This window comes from Paralichthys olivaceus, chromosome 7, assembly GCF_024713975.1.
Source record: "Paralichthys olivaceus isolate ysfri-2021 chromosome 7, ASM2471397v2, whole genome shotgun sequence".
Classification (NCBI taxonomy): domain Eukaryota; kingdom Metazoa; phylum Chordata; class Actinopteri; order Pleuronectiformes; family Paralichthyidae; genus Paralichthys; species Paralichthys olivaceus.
This window is the reverse complement of record NC_091099.1, coordinates 24,494,864-24,507,735: the sequence shown is the minus strand read 5'-3', so window position 1 is coordinate 24,507,735 and position 12,872 is coordinate 24,494,864. Positions and strand designations below refer to the sequence as shown.

The 12,872-nt window shown below is 38.6% G+C and overlaps 1 protein-coding gene across 1 annotated transcript in view; it reads right to left on the bottom strand.

Annotated features, from left to right (window-relative positions):
- Positions 1-417: 417 nt before the first annotated feature.
- The window catches only part of LOC109624102 (solute carrier family 23 member 2), a 39,485-nt gene continuing 27,030 nt past the window's right edge, over positions 418-12,872 (bottom strand). Inside the window, exons 9-12 of the mRNA XM_069528833.1 lie at positions 10,664-10,828; positions 7,838-7,946; positions 2,336-2,431; positions 418-2,259 (exon numbers count right to left, since the gene is read on the bottom strand). Of these exons, the coding sequence (XP_069384934.1) occupies positions 2,075-2,259; positions 2,336-2,431; positions 7,838-7,946; positions 10,664-10,828 (555 nt within the window). The 3' untranslated portion in view covers positions 418-2,074. The remainder of the gene's footprint in view (positions 2,260-2,335; positions 2,432-7,837; positions 7,947-10,663; positions 10,829-12,872) is intronic.

Here is a 12,872-nt window from a genome sequence, read left to right as displayed (position 1 = left end):
GTGTATCACATTCACAATCAACAGCAAGCAAAAACAACAATAATAAGGACAGACTCTTTTGTGCTTTTAGGATCATCTCTCTCCTAGAAAGCTCACGGTTTACACGGTTTTACATCAGTTTAATAGTAAGGGACAGATTGTATTTACCTCAACTCCTTTCCGATAACTGCAGATTATATACTACATCTCTTTAGTTTATCGATTTGTTTTTCTTAAGGAAGTCACTTGTGGGATAACAAAAAATGTAATCTAAAACACATTTTAATAAACTCAGTGCATATTTTGTTGCAATTCACTCTTTTTGGGACATGTTGGTGATTGTCATTCACAAATGACACACATTATATATTGATGCAGAGATGCAGATATTACGTCATTTTTTTTGTATTCTAAGTTCAAATGAATAATAAAACGATGTTAGTCTTTATTAGGTGCATCATTTATTTAACGACAACCGTTTACTGTCACAGTTTAGTATTCATTCAAAATTATAGTAAAAACATTTAAAATTACACATATACTTCAATGTAAAAGCATCATATTTAAAAAACACAAATGTACTTCTTTACAGTGACAAAAGACAAAATGTAATGTATAAAGCAGTAATGTTAATTAGAACAGCTCTTTTCAAAGACATCAGAGAATACCATTTTATTCAAATGAAAAAGCCTTTCATTAATTATCTGTTTCTCTAAGCCACTGTTGTTGTTGAGGTAGTAATCATTCTACTGAAAATGTATGAGTTTGTAACACCTGAACTTTAGCGCTTCGGGACACAAATAATTGTTCAGTCAGGCTTTGTGCCAGGCTTAAATTTACTTTGGGTTATTATTTTAAAATGCAACTCGTGGTTTTAGCTCCTGTCTCTTTCAGGCCCCCTCCTCATAAAGCCCATTCTGCAATGATTGGTCAGCTAGCCTGCTCTGTTGTGATTGGTCAGCTGCTTCCAGCACATGTAAGAACTGCTGCTTTCCTGGCAGGAAATGTGACATCACTATTATGTTAACGTATCAACCAAACTACTGACGAGGTGTTTAATGGACTTCAGGAGCAGTGTTTTCTGTAAAGCTCCCTTTCCTATGGACTTTTTAACTTTGCAGACCTTTTAAATAAAACCTAAATAACACACTAGAGGAAATAAAAATAAAAATTTCTGACATTGCATTGGAACAGTGCATTAGTCCACTGATTTGCCAAATTAATTTCTATGTAAAGCTCTTTGATCACAAAGGGTATCTATAAAAATATGTTTATGTATGCATATATTAAATTCAATGAGATGTAATATATTAAATTCAATGAGATGTAATATATTAAATTCAATGAGATGTAATATATTAAATTGAATAAATGTTATATCTTGTTGCTGTCTTTAACATATCTAAGGAGGAGTATCTCCTTGATATATTATCTTTGATTATTCCTCCTTCCTGTATCACGCACTTCTTTGATTGGTCAGGCACTATACAAATGTTTAACTTTAACTAACTATAGATTTCGAGCGGGTTAACTCCAACTGTTATCAGACACAGAAACTCAACTCTTTTTTATAAATTCAGTTGAATCGGTTTCTGACTTTATGTATGGACAAAATACTTTAAGTGTTAAAGATGATATGAGGTTTGGATTAGATTAGATTTATTTAACAGAACCTCACTCAAAGGGGATTATTTTATTCCCTCACACTGCAGTTAAGAGGGTCAGGCACAGTCTGAATGGTTTCTGGTTGGTGCACTGCTGCATAGAGACAAACAGTAACCATATGTTATATTTTAAAGGTTTTATCCAGTCTACAAACCTGCAACGTTTCAAAGTGTGGGAGGAAACTGTAGCAGACAAAGGTCATAGTGGCTCAGTGGTAAACACATTTATCACTCTGACAATTCAATATCACCATGAATAATGTAAAGCAATTCAACGACCAGTATGCCAACAATGTTTATGTGAGGTTAGAAGCCTGTTTTCAATGCAGTTCCCCAGTTCCACTTGTTCTGTTTCCCAATCATAAGGTAACTAAGGTAACTTGCTTGGCCAAATGGCCGGCATCCATTCTACCCTGTAAGGTAGCACTTCATTACTTGGATGTCCGCTGCTGGGTGGTCTTGTAAGAAGGGAGGAAGGGCAGGTACTGAAAAACTCTAAACCGTTTCAAAACACTGTTGCAGAAAGGGATATCATAGCAAGATTGGTCACACATGTTTTTGCACTCCCCTTGCACCTTCTCCTGCCAGTTCTTGATGCCCCGCTCTTTTTCAGTACCTGAAAAAAAGAAGTTGGTTGTAAATGATGATTGGACATATTTAACAATTTAGTATGACTATTATTATTTACAAACCTGGAATGGTGTTATCCAAGATGAACCCAAAGAATCCTCCAATAAACATGTGGGTAGTAAAGAGCACAGTAATCACTTGGTCCAGTTCTTTTATTCCTTCAAATCAAAGAAAGAGAATAAACTTCATTTGTAACCCGACCAATGTACCTTGTGAAATAACAAAGTGACAACTATAAATCCTTTAGGGAGATTCGTTTTGCTCTTCCCTCCTCCACATGAAGGTCAGAGATCAGGTTTTAGTTCAGCCTAGTAAAAACGGAAAGAAATACAGGCTCCCACAAATCAAAACCAACAGCAACTGGGGCCTGACAGTACAAAAAAAAACATTTTGTGCAAATAATTTCCACTTATTCGTGTTGTCTCATTCTTGTTTACTATGCATCTGTGGTTCCAACCGTCCCAACCCCCTCTGAAAACAATATTCACTATTCATAGATTTAGCATTACCTAGATTTAATCAAAGTCAAAACAAAGGGATCAAATCCACTGCCATCTTTTTTTATAGCCATGCAACCATCTTCCCACTGCCCACAATGCAACTTGACCACCAGTACAGTACAGGTCGGGGATGCACATGCCATGCTTGTTGTGGCTACTGTAGTCTTGAGCTGCTCGCCTCAAGCAAAGACTTGGGGCAAGCTACAGAGTTCTTCACTTCCTTTAAATGTACACCTCCAGATCCTTTTTGTGTTTTTTTAAACTTAGACCATTTTAAAGTTTCATTGTCACATCCACCCCCCTCCACCACACCACACCGTCTCTCCCTATTCCCCCTCCCCCTGTGCCTGCATCCCCAACAAACCATTCAAAGTTATATTATTGGTAGCCCATTACCCCGTTTTCTTATCTGATTTCTACTTCTTGCAGTTCTGTCTCTACTCTGACCCTGTCTCCAGCCCCTTGTTCTGTCAAACATGCTCCTTGCCCTGAAACCCCACTCACCTCCACGTCTGCCCATCTTTGCTTCACAAGGTAAGCCTTGACAATCAGATATGTGTTTTTCCTGAAACTCCCTTGGTTTTACCCTGGATAACCTGCAGACAATAGGTGTACTGCTCCATATCTTTATTTAAGTGAGAGAGTATAATTTTCAGTTTGCTTTTATATATTATTTTGCATTTGATGATCCATTCACCACTAAAGCCATTAAAGATGGCCAATAAAAGCAATTTAATGGTTATATAGTCATTTAACTCTAACCTTAATATGTTTGTACTCTGCAAACTAATTTAGAACTTCCTCAGACCATGCATACGCACAAATGAAGAAGGCCAGGCTGTCCAAAAAAATGTAACACACACCCTGTCGCAATTTCCTTCACTGCATCTAGGAGAGCCAGATGATTTTTGTACAACCTCCAGACTCCAGGAAGGAGGACTGGGAAGTGGAATGTGTGACTAGCGTTGGCAACTGGGAGTGAGAGGTCGTCTGCACCTCCTCCTCAGCTCCTGCATCATCTGGGCCTACAAATTATATTGTTTAGCCCTATTAATTAACTATTGTATTCAGCTGCAACATGCAACTTCACCAGTGTGTGGTTCAACATAATATTTTGCATGTGTATATGCTTTGCATGTTCAGCTTCTTGATCTGCCTTAGGTTCATTTTTTCTTTTCTTATAGTTATTTTCTAGACATTTTTATGCCTCCGTTTGACAGAAAGGGAATGACATGCAGTAAATCATCCAGCCAGCCTCATATCCTGACTGGCTGGACCACTGTCAAGGTGGTATGTGCCATAAACACTTGCATATCCAGTTGCCCATATTTATGACACTTAAGACAGGCGAATGACAAGAAAGACAGTAGATAAGAGTACCATACCATGAGAAAACTTGACAATTAGTTTCAACATTCTTCCCTCATAGGTCAAATGGCAGATCTGGCCGTGTTAGGCAGTTTTGATAAAGGAGAGCATTAAGCCAAATATTTGGACTTCTGAAGGTTGTTTGGTGGCTGAGGAGCAGTCTCAGTAATCACTAGACAACTGTGGCACTCCAGTTTCCTCAGTCAGGCCTTTCATGTGGCATGTGTTGCCACTAGCACATGGGTGAATACAGAGCTCCATTGAATATGTGAATGCCTGCATGTCCTGTTTTCATAATGCCCCTTAGGTAATAAACAGCTTAATGAAGTTGTATTGAATTGAATCAAGAATCGCAAACAGTATTGACGTAGTTGGACTCTGAACACACTCTTGTTCGTAGAACCCATCCCATATCGCACGCACGCACGCACACACACACACACACACACACACACACACACACACACACACACACACACTCACACACACACACACACACCCTGCCTAGAGAGGTATCAGTCAAAAGTTCAAGGCACCTGCTGAGTTGATTTTAAATCTCACAATCTGTAAATCTAAAGACGTCTGGATGCGCAGCAGTTTGTTTACAAAGAGTACTGACAGGCTCCTTCATGTGAGCAGCTATGGCCTCAGTGTTGAGGCTGGGGAGAGAGTATTTTATCTCAGCCAGGCAGATTACAGCCAGTGACATGGGGGCTAGCCAAGAGGATTGGAGGTAAGCAGCCTAGACCTGAGAAAACCAGACAAGCCTTTATGCCCAGTGTTGAACTCTGGATTAGCACTTTCCTGGGAGACACTCATCACATGACTCATGGGATCAAAGTCTTATGTCTGCAGGGAAGAGCTGTTTAATCTTGAGAGTTGCTCTTTTGATGGCACTTCATAGCTGGTGGCCACGGCGATGCTGCGAGGCCGATCAATGTGTCATCAAAAGCGAGGAATCATCAGGTGATGGCCTGTGATTGATCTCTGACTGTTTCTAAGCTCTCTGATCGATCAGATTTTGTGTTTGTAGAAGCTCCATGTTGTCTAATTTAATTTGATAGATTCATATTCCGTGGTTTAGCTATATTAAGTTCTACCTGTTACGCATATGTATTTGTGTGCGTGTTAACTTTATGTAAAATGGATGATTTCAAGTATAAGCAAGTCTAGCAATATTTTACTTATTTTAGGGGAATATGTTTTCTGACTATGGCTTCATATTTTGGTTTTGTTAGTTTCCCTCTGGCTTCCTCCTTCCTACCTGACTAGCCAGTAGTGTTGTTAATGCAGCGGAAAAGATGCAGTTCACTGGAGCAGACACTCAACCCAGATTTAAACCCAGAGTGAATGTGTAATTTTGCCCTATGTGAACTCTGTGCACACGTATTTTCCTTTGAACTTGAACCTTTTTCAAGAGCTGCTACAATGCAAATGGGATTCACAAATAATCACAAGGACATTTTTATCTTATGTGACTCATTCAATTACAGTTTTTATTCCAGTAGTGCAGCAATTTTCAGTCAAAAAAGAATGATAAAAGAATTGATGTAAGTCAGTCAGTAACATCTGTAATCTGTAATATACCAAAGTAAAAAGGTAAATAAAACAAGAAATTCTGTGTGTGTGGCTTTAATGATAGTATAAGTGTGCACACCGTCAATGATAATTGATGTATTTTGAATGATAATCACAACTATTTTTTGACTATAGTTTCCCCAGGCAGCTAATTGTCACTGTTTGAGACTCACAATTCCACCCTCACAAGGACTGACAACACCAGCATGATTAAACTTTAAATAAATAACACTCCAACCCTAATACCACAACAAAAAGCGAAATTCTAAAGTGCTTTACATTACAGGTCACATTCATCCATTCATACAGCCTTTCTGTATAAAGTGCATCTCTATCATACACCTCCCTTTCATCCATTCACACTGTAACAGCACAGGCATCAGGGGCAATTTGGGTTTCTGGGTTTTGCCCCAAGGACACTTTGAGGAGGGAATGAGCTGGAGGAGCTCCAGATCAAACCACAGAGAAGTCACAGCCCTGCTCTTCGCCACAGTCGCTCCCAAGTCATGAGTGAATGATAGACTCAAGAGTGTAAATGCCCCTTTGAGTAGCTCTTACAGGCCGAGCAGCTCTTTACACCTGACATAACTGAAGTGGCCAAGTGCCTCTCAGATGAGTGATAAACAACTGACCTGTTTATCCTAAAACTAACTACTTGGGGGTAAAACAAACACAAAAACATTATCAGGGCTCAGGCTCAGGTAAGACAATTAAAAATGCTCTCCCTGCAACTTAAAATCTAGGCTAAAGGCTAAAGGTAACCAAGTGTTTGCCATATGGGCCTGTGGGATTTCGGAACACGTTGACCTCAGGAGCTTAGGCTGGCAGAACCGCTGTCATCTTTTCTAGTGCAATCTTTAAGTGGAGCAGTGGTAGCTCACAGCCTTCTTCTCGCTGTCCCTCCGACAGGGATTAACCTAGATGTATCCCTTTTTTTTATCATAACAAAAACGAGACCGCCAGACTTATGATGAAAATTAAGCAAATAAAAGCAAAGCCACATGAAAATGAAAAACACACATTTGTGAATGTGTGTACAGATTGTGATTGTGATATTATTCAGTCTTGGTATTAACACGTGTGGCTCTGATGTGGGTACAGATGAAAAGGTAATTGAGGTACAGTAACTGTGATTTGCTGATCTCAGTGAGAAAATGTGATATATCTGCTGCTTATATTAAGAGTTGATGCCGATCGATGCTGGGAAATAAGTATCTTGAAAAGTTAACCCACGTTAACACTTTGTGTGGGCCAACAGTGTATATTAAAACTAAGTGTGGGTGTTTTGATGCATTTCATTTCTTAGTGGTGTGTGTTGCCCTCAGTCATTTGCCTTTTTAGTGGTTCTGCTAGTAGAAAATATATTCCATCTCTCCACCTACCATCTCATCAAACTTCAGCATTTCTTCCGCTGTCTTGATTTTTCTCATGCAGCATAAATTTGCACGACAAACAGTTTTTGACTATTTTGGTACAAGAACATACCAGACTTCTCACAAAATCATCGCTCTCCAGTCTGCTGTTGCTGGGAAGTCATTATGAGTGTAGTTGCTTTCTTAAACCAGTGCAGAGCCTGTTCTGACATGCCTGTTTGGAATGGGCTGTTTTCTTGGTGTGTGGTGATGCTGGTTGCAGCTGTCTTTCCAAAAACAGAAGTGTGAAGCTGACAAGATGACCATTTCTTGAGATATGCAAGCTACACAGAGACAGACCGACCGACAGTGATTTATGGAATTATTAAACACGGCTGTTCTCAGTTTAATTGATATTCACTGCCTCTAGATGTCGCAGGAGAGCACCAGCATCTCACACCAAATCAAATGCCACTTCTCCAGCCTCCGTCTAGCCAACAGGAAGAATCAACATGCACATGCAGCCAGATCGGTTACCAAAGCAAAGATCAGAGTTTTGATCAGAATAAACACAGTAGAGTGTGACTTCATTCACTGCTCATAACTCCATTGCTCCACTACATCTTTGCATAGGTAATAACACGTGGTAGATATATTATTTTAAAATATAAATTCTAATATGATTAAAATTTAAGGGACTGAGTCAGTGAGTACATGCATACTTAATGAATGTGTGTGTCTGTTTGTGTGTCAGTGTGAAAATAACCTGTGTCAATGACGCCAGGATTGGAGTGAAACCAGGTGGGTAAGACAAGTCCACTGAAGGTAGAGAAGCCGAGGATGAGGAGGTTACGGGATGAATTCAGGTCCACATACTGAAGAAAGAGAGAGAGAGAGAGAGACTATGTGATACAAATTTATTTCAATTGGTTAACTGACTCTCAGATGGAAACCATTATTTTGTTGGTCTGTGTCAGCTGGCTACCAAACTTGACTAGAAATGTGATTAGATATAATATTGGATTCCAAAAGTGGCCTGAATTTTATTTTGGTGGAGGATTCACATGTATTCAGTCATGACAGGTCAACACAGGCCAGAATGGGACTATATGAATGTTCTGTGTTCATTCAGCTGGAGAATTTATATCCTGGCCCATTACACTAAATTACCACAATCCAGGCAAAATGCACTGTTTAGGTAGAACTTTGGCCTTGAATCAGTTTCACCAGAATGATTTTATTTCAACTGACTTTATTTTCGGACAAATACTCCCTCTCGCTTCCTGCTACTTGGAATTGGAGAAACTGCTCAATAAAAAAAACATTTCTACAACAGCAAGAAGTTTACATTTTAAAGCCAAATTAACTAATAAAGAGTTAATTTAGTGGCAATATCTTATGTCTTCCTGCTTTGATATTAATCAGATCAATAAATCTTGCTATTTCCATCTATGTAACATTTCTAAAATCAAATCGGTTCTATCCCACTCTGATTTAGAAAAGGTAATACATGCCTTTGTTTTCTCCGGCCTGGATTATTGCAACGCCCTGTATTCATGCCTTAGCCAAAACCTGGTATCTCGTTTACAGCTTGTTCAGAACACTGCTGCTCGTATTTTAACAAATACAAACCGTAGGGCTCACACCGATTCTTGCATCCCTTCATTGGTTACCAGTTAAATTCAGGATTGATTTCAAGATTCTTTTTAATAACTTTTAAAGCCCAACATAGGCTGGCCCCAACCTACATTTTGCAGCTCTTGACTCCTTATAATCCAATTGACACAATTGAAGTTATTCTTTTCATTACAACAACCACTCTTACAGAGCTCAAATGTGATGGTGCTCTGTGGCTGAAAAGATTTTACTCAATTAAATACCTTTTTATTATAATTTATTCTTCTTTTAGCCATGGATTTTATTATTTTTCCTGTGAAGCACTTCGTAACGTTTTTTAGATAAGTGCTATACAAATGCAGTTATTATTATTATTAATGACCTTCGTGTCTGTCAAGGAAAAAGGCTTGATGATTTTAAATTTATATAGGAAAAGATTATATACTGGCATGCTTACTGCTGGCAGTTGAAAGTCAATTACTTTTCACCTATGTGTATGATAAAATATGATGGTGGTAATGTTGTTTTTTCAACAGGAAAATCTACCTAATCTTCAAAAGAGAATAAGTTAAAGGTCCAGTGTGTAAGATTTAGGTGAAAGGGATCTATTGGCTGATATTTAATGTAGAATAATCCTCATGATGTTTTCATGAGTTCATTTCATCTAAATTGTATGAATTGTAGTTTTCTTTACCCCAGAAAAGACTCTTTACATTTAGATACTTTATATTTACATGGAGGGGACCCTCTCTACGGTCTGGACAGACTGGACAAACTAAACACCTTTGCGACAACTGAAGGTTACCACAGTTTCTTTTTCATGTTTGTTAGGAGAGGGTGAGGTGAGGGGTGTTCAGCTGCAACATCCAATTTCAACACTAGATATCACTAAATTCTGCACACTGTACCTTTAAAAGATATAGGTCTTGGCTGGTTTTAACTGGCAACAGTTCTTAACACCTACCCCAACACATCCTGCTTCAATCACATTGAAAGATGCCGTACCAGGAGAGAGGGTTACAGTTGACCCCAGCTCATCTTGTTGCTTGGACTGTTTCCAATCCACACTCACACTAAAAGTATATCACCACCCACAGACTGAGACTCTTAAGGGGAAGTAACTGGCATGCTAAATATGTTTGCAGTGAAAATAATGGTATGGTTTTTAAAATCAGACATGTAGCTTTTAATTGTAGAGTCAACTGTTGAGTACTCTTGACACTTCAGTTTGTCGTTTTGCTTTCTTCTTTGAATGACTTTACTGATTCATTTGAGATGTGCTCCCCAAATAAAGTTTATTTTCATTAACTGATCCATATAGGAATTATCTGTTTTATCATGTATTTTGTATATAGGTGAAGTTGTATGTTGCAGCTGAATACTCCTCATCTCACCCTCCCCTTCCCAACATAAAGGAGAACCTGTGCTGAACTTCAGCTGTCATGAAAACTCCCCCCCCCCCCCACATCACTAGGATTATTTTATATTCAATTTCTGCCAAAAAATCCCTTTCACCTAATTCTCACACACTGAACCTTGTCTTGGGCCGCCTTCTTTCACTTACATAACATTTCAAAAATCAGACATGTCTCAAAAAGAGGCTGAAAATAGCCCATGCCTTTGTCACATCCAGACTTGATTATTGTAATTCCGTATTATTAGGCTCCACAGCTTGTCTATAATATAGTTTTTGGGTAGTTTCTCTTTACTCTTGTTGAGGGTTAAGGGCAGAGGATGTCACACCTTGTTAAAGCCCTATGAGACAAATTGTGATTTGTGAATATGGGCTATATAATTACAATTTGATTTGATTTGACTGATTGATTGACCTTTTCAGCAAATTATGTTTTGTGTCACAGTGTCTTAATACTCCATACAGCAGGTGCTTTAGAGGTTTCCAGCAAATAAAATATGATACTGTAAAAAAAAAATGATATAACCGATGGAATATGTATAATAGTTTAGATGCATTTACTTGAAGATTGGATATCCCCACAGCTGCAATCATTCCAAACATTACGAGGAACATGCCTCCAATGACCGGGTCTGGGATGGTGATAAAAACTGCTCCAAACTTCCCAAAGATTCCCAGGATGATCATGAGAAGACCAGCTGTCTGGAGGACCAGTCTGCTGCCAACCTGGCATAAAAAAAGAGCACAGGGACAAGATATTTATTTATTTATCAGAATGACATGGACAAAAACCTCTGAGCGGCATGCTATCATGTTTGTGATCATTCTGATTTAGACATAGACAATTGGCAACAAAGAAAAAAATAATAATTCGAGTTCATAGACCTTTCACAACTTGCCTTTGGTTTCACCTCAGGTGGGATCTTCACTACTTATAGACAGGCTGTCATTTTAAATGGGTACTTCAATCTGACACATCCTGTCACAGATTTATGTAATTTGTATATATCATTCCCATGAAATCAACCACTAAAATACAGTTAAATGAATACAAAGTCTCTTTATTGTCAGCAGTAACCAGATGTACTTTTGTGTGACGCAATTGTTCCAATGGTGTACTTTCATCCAATTGTTGTTTTTGTCACCAACACTGTTGGGAGAATTCTTTTTTCAGTTTTGCCAGTATGTGTTTTGGAGAAGAGGCAATAATTGAACAAGATACAGTAGAAAACTACATGTGAACTGGAGGATGTTTTCACTTTAGCCTCCATCATTCTGACATTTTACAGTGTCCATTATTCCATCTGGATCTCAGCCTAGCAGTGAGGGGCTATTTCTTGGGGTTTGGTTAGTCACAATTATTTCTGAATATTATCAGAATAGCCTTAAGCTGATGCAGAACATCAGCCACTCTTCCTGGGGGAAACAGAGCTTTTAAGCTATCAGCTCACTGACTGCAAATCTTGCCTGAATAACATTGTCGCTGTTAAGATGCAGTCTTTTGAAAGTTTCTTATTGGACACCTAAACTGAAGAGTCTTAACTTTCTCCAAGAACATTAGTCCCTGTTACTCATTTAGTTTAGATGCATGCCCACTGTCTTGTGTATTACATCAGTAACAAAATAATAATAATTTTCTCTGGGAACACGTAACATTGTTCATCTAATTTTCTTTTCTTAGCATGACATGTGACAACTGCTATTTATCTGTTACGATGATCTGACAGTCTGATTGTCACAGGTGTCCAATGCAACTCAGTTGCTGGATGTTCCCTGCTCCTGCTTTAGGCAATTGAAGCACTGACATCACAAAGTACACTTAAATGTCATTTTAATGCCCAAACACTAAAAACTGCGAAGAAATTCTTCCAAGGGGAAGTGCCAAGGGGCAGTTCCCCATTAGAGTGCTCCTGAACTAAGGAGAAAATTGCTTCACTGACTGAGGCATGATGAGACAAGTGTTCTTCAACAGACTGTGAAGGAGTCCTGTCATAGAAAGAATGAAAAGCAAATACTAACAACCGAAATGTGCTTCTGTTAAAGTCAAGACAACTGCAGATGCAAGGCAAAGATGGGCATTCCAAGAAAAATCGTGTTCAGCTAGTCGACTCCAAGGCATTCTTTTTTTTTAAATCAAGCTGCAGAAAAAAAACCTGTTGAAAGTGAAAGAAGTCAATAACTGTATTTTAACTTGAATGTCTTTGGTGAAAGTCTGTCTGACCCATCAATGCATCACAACCTGCTTCACAAGCAGACACCTGACTACCAAAAGCCTGTGTAGTATAAAAACCTTCTCTGATTAAAATACACTTATGTATATGTTATATATCTTGCAAACACACAATATATGTAGCTTGTATTTAGAGTGCATAGAGCTACTAAAAAATATATTTTTTACCCTGCTTCCCATGGCAAGTGTTTTCACAGATTAAAAAAAGATTGCCTTTGCCTTTCAAGGCTTCCATAGCAGCAGTCTTTCTGTTTTCATCAAACCCATGCACATAAACAGTCCACAGCTGTTTTCCCCAAAACCGATCTGATAAAACAACCGCTACCTGCTTACACTCACCAGCAAACAAATTAATCTGCTATCTGGTGAAGATAGCGACCGTCGCCGATTTTATCTACAAACTCAAAATGGTGATAGTTTACCTGTGTATTCCACTGAATTCTCCTTCCCCCAAGTGGGACCAAAAAGATCAATTAATACAGCTTTAAAGGTCCAGTGTGTAAGATTTAGGTGAAAGGGATCTATTGGCAGAAATTGAAT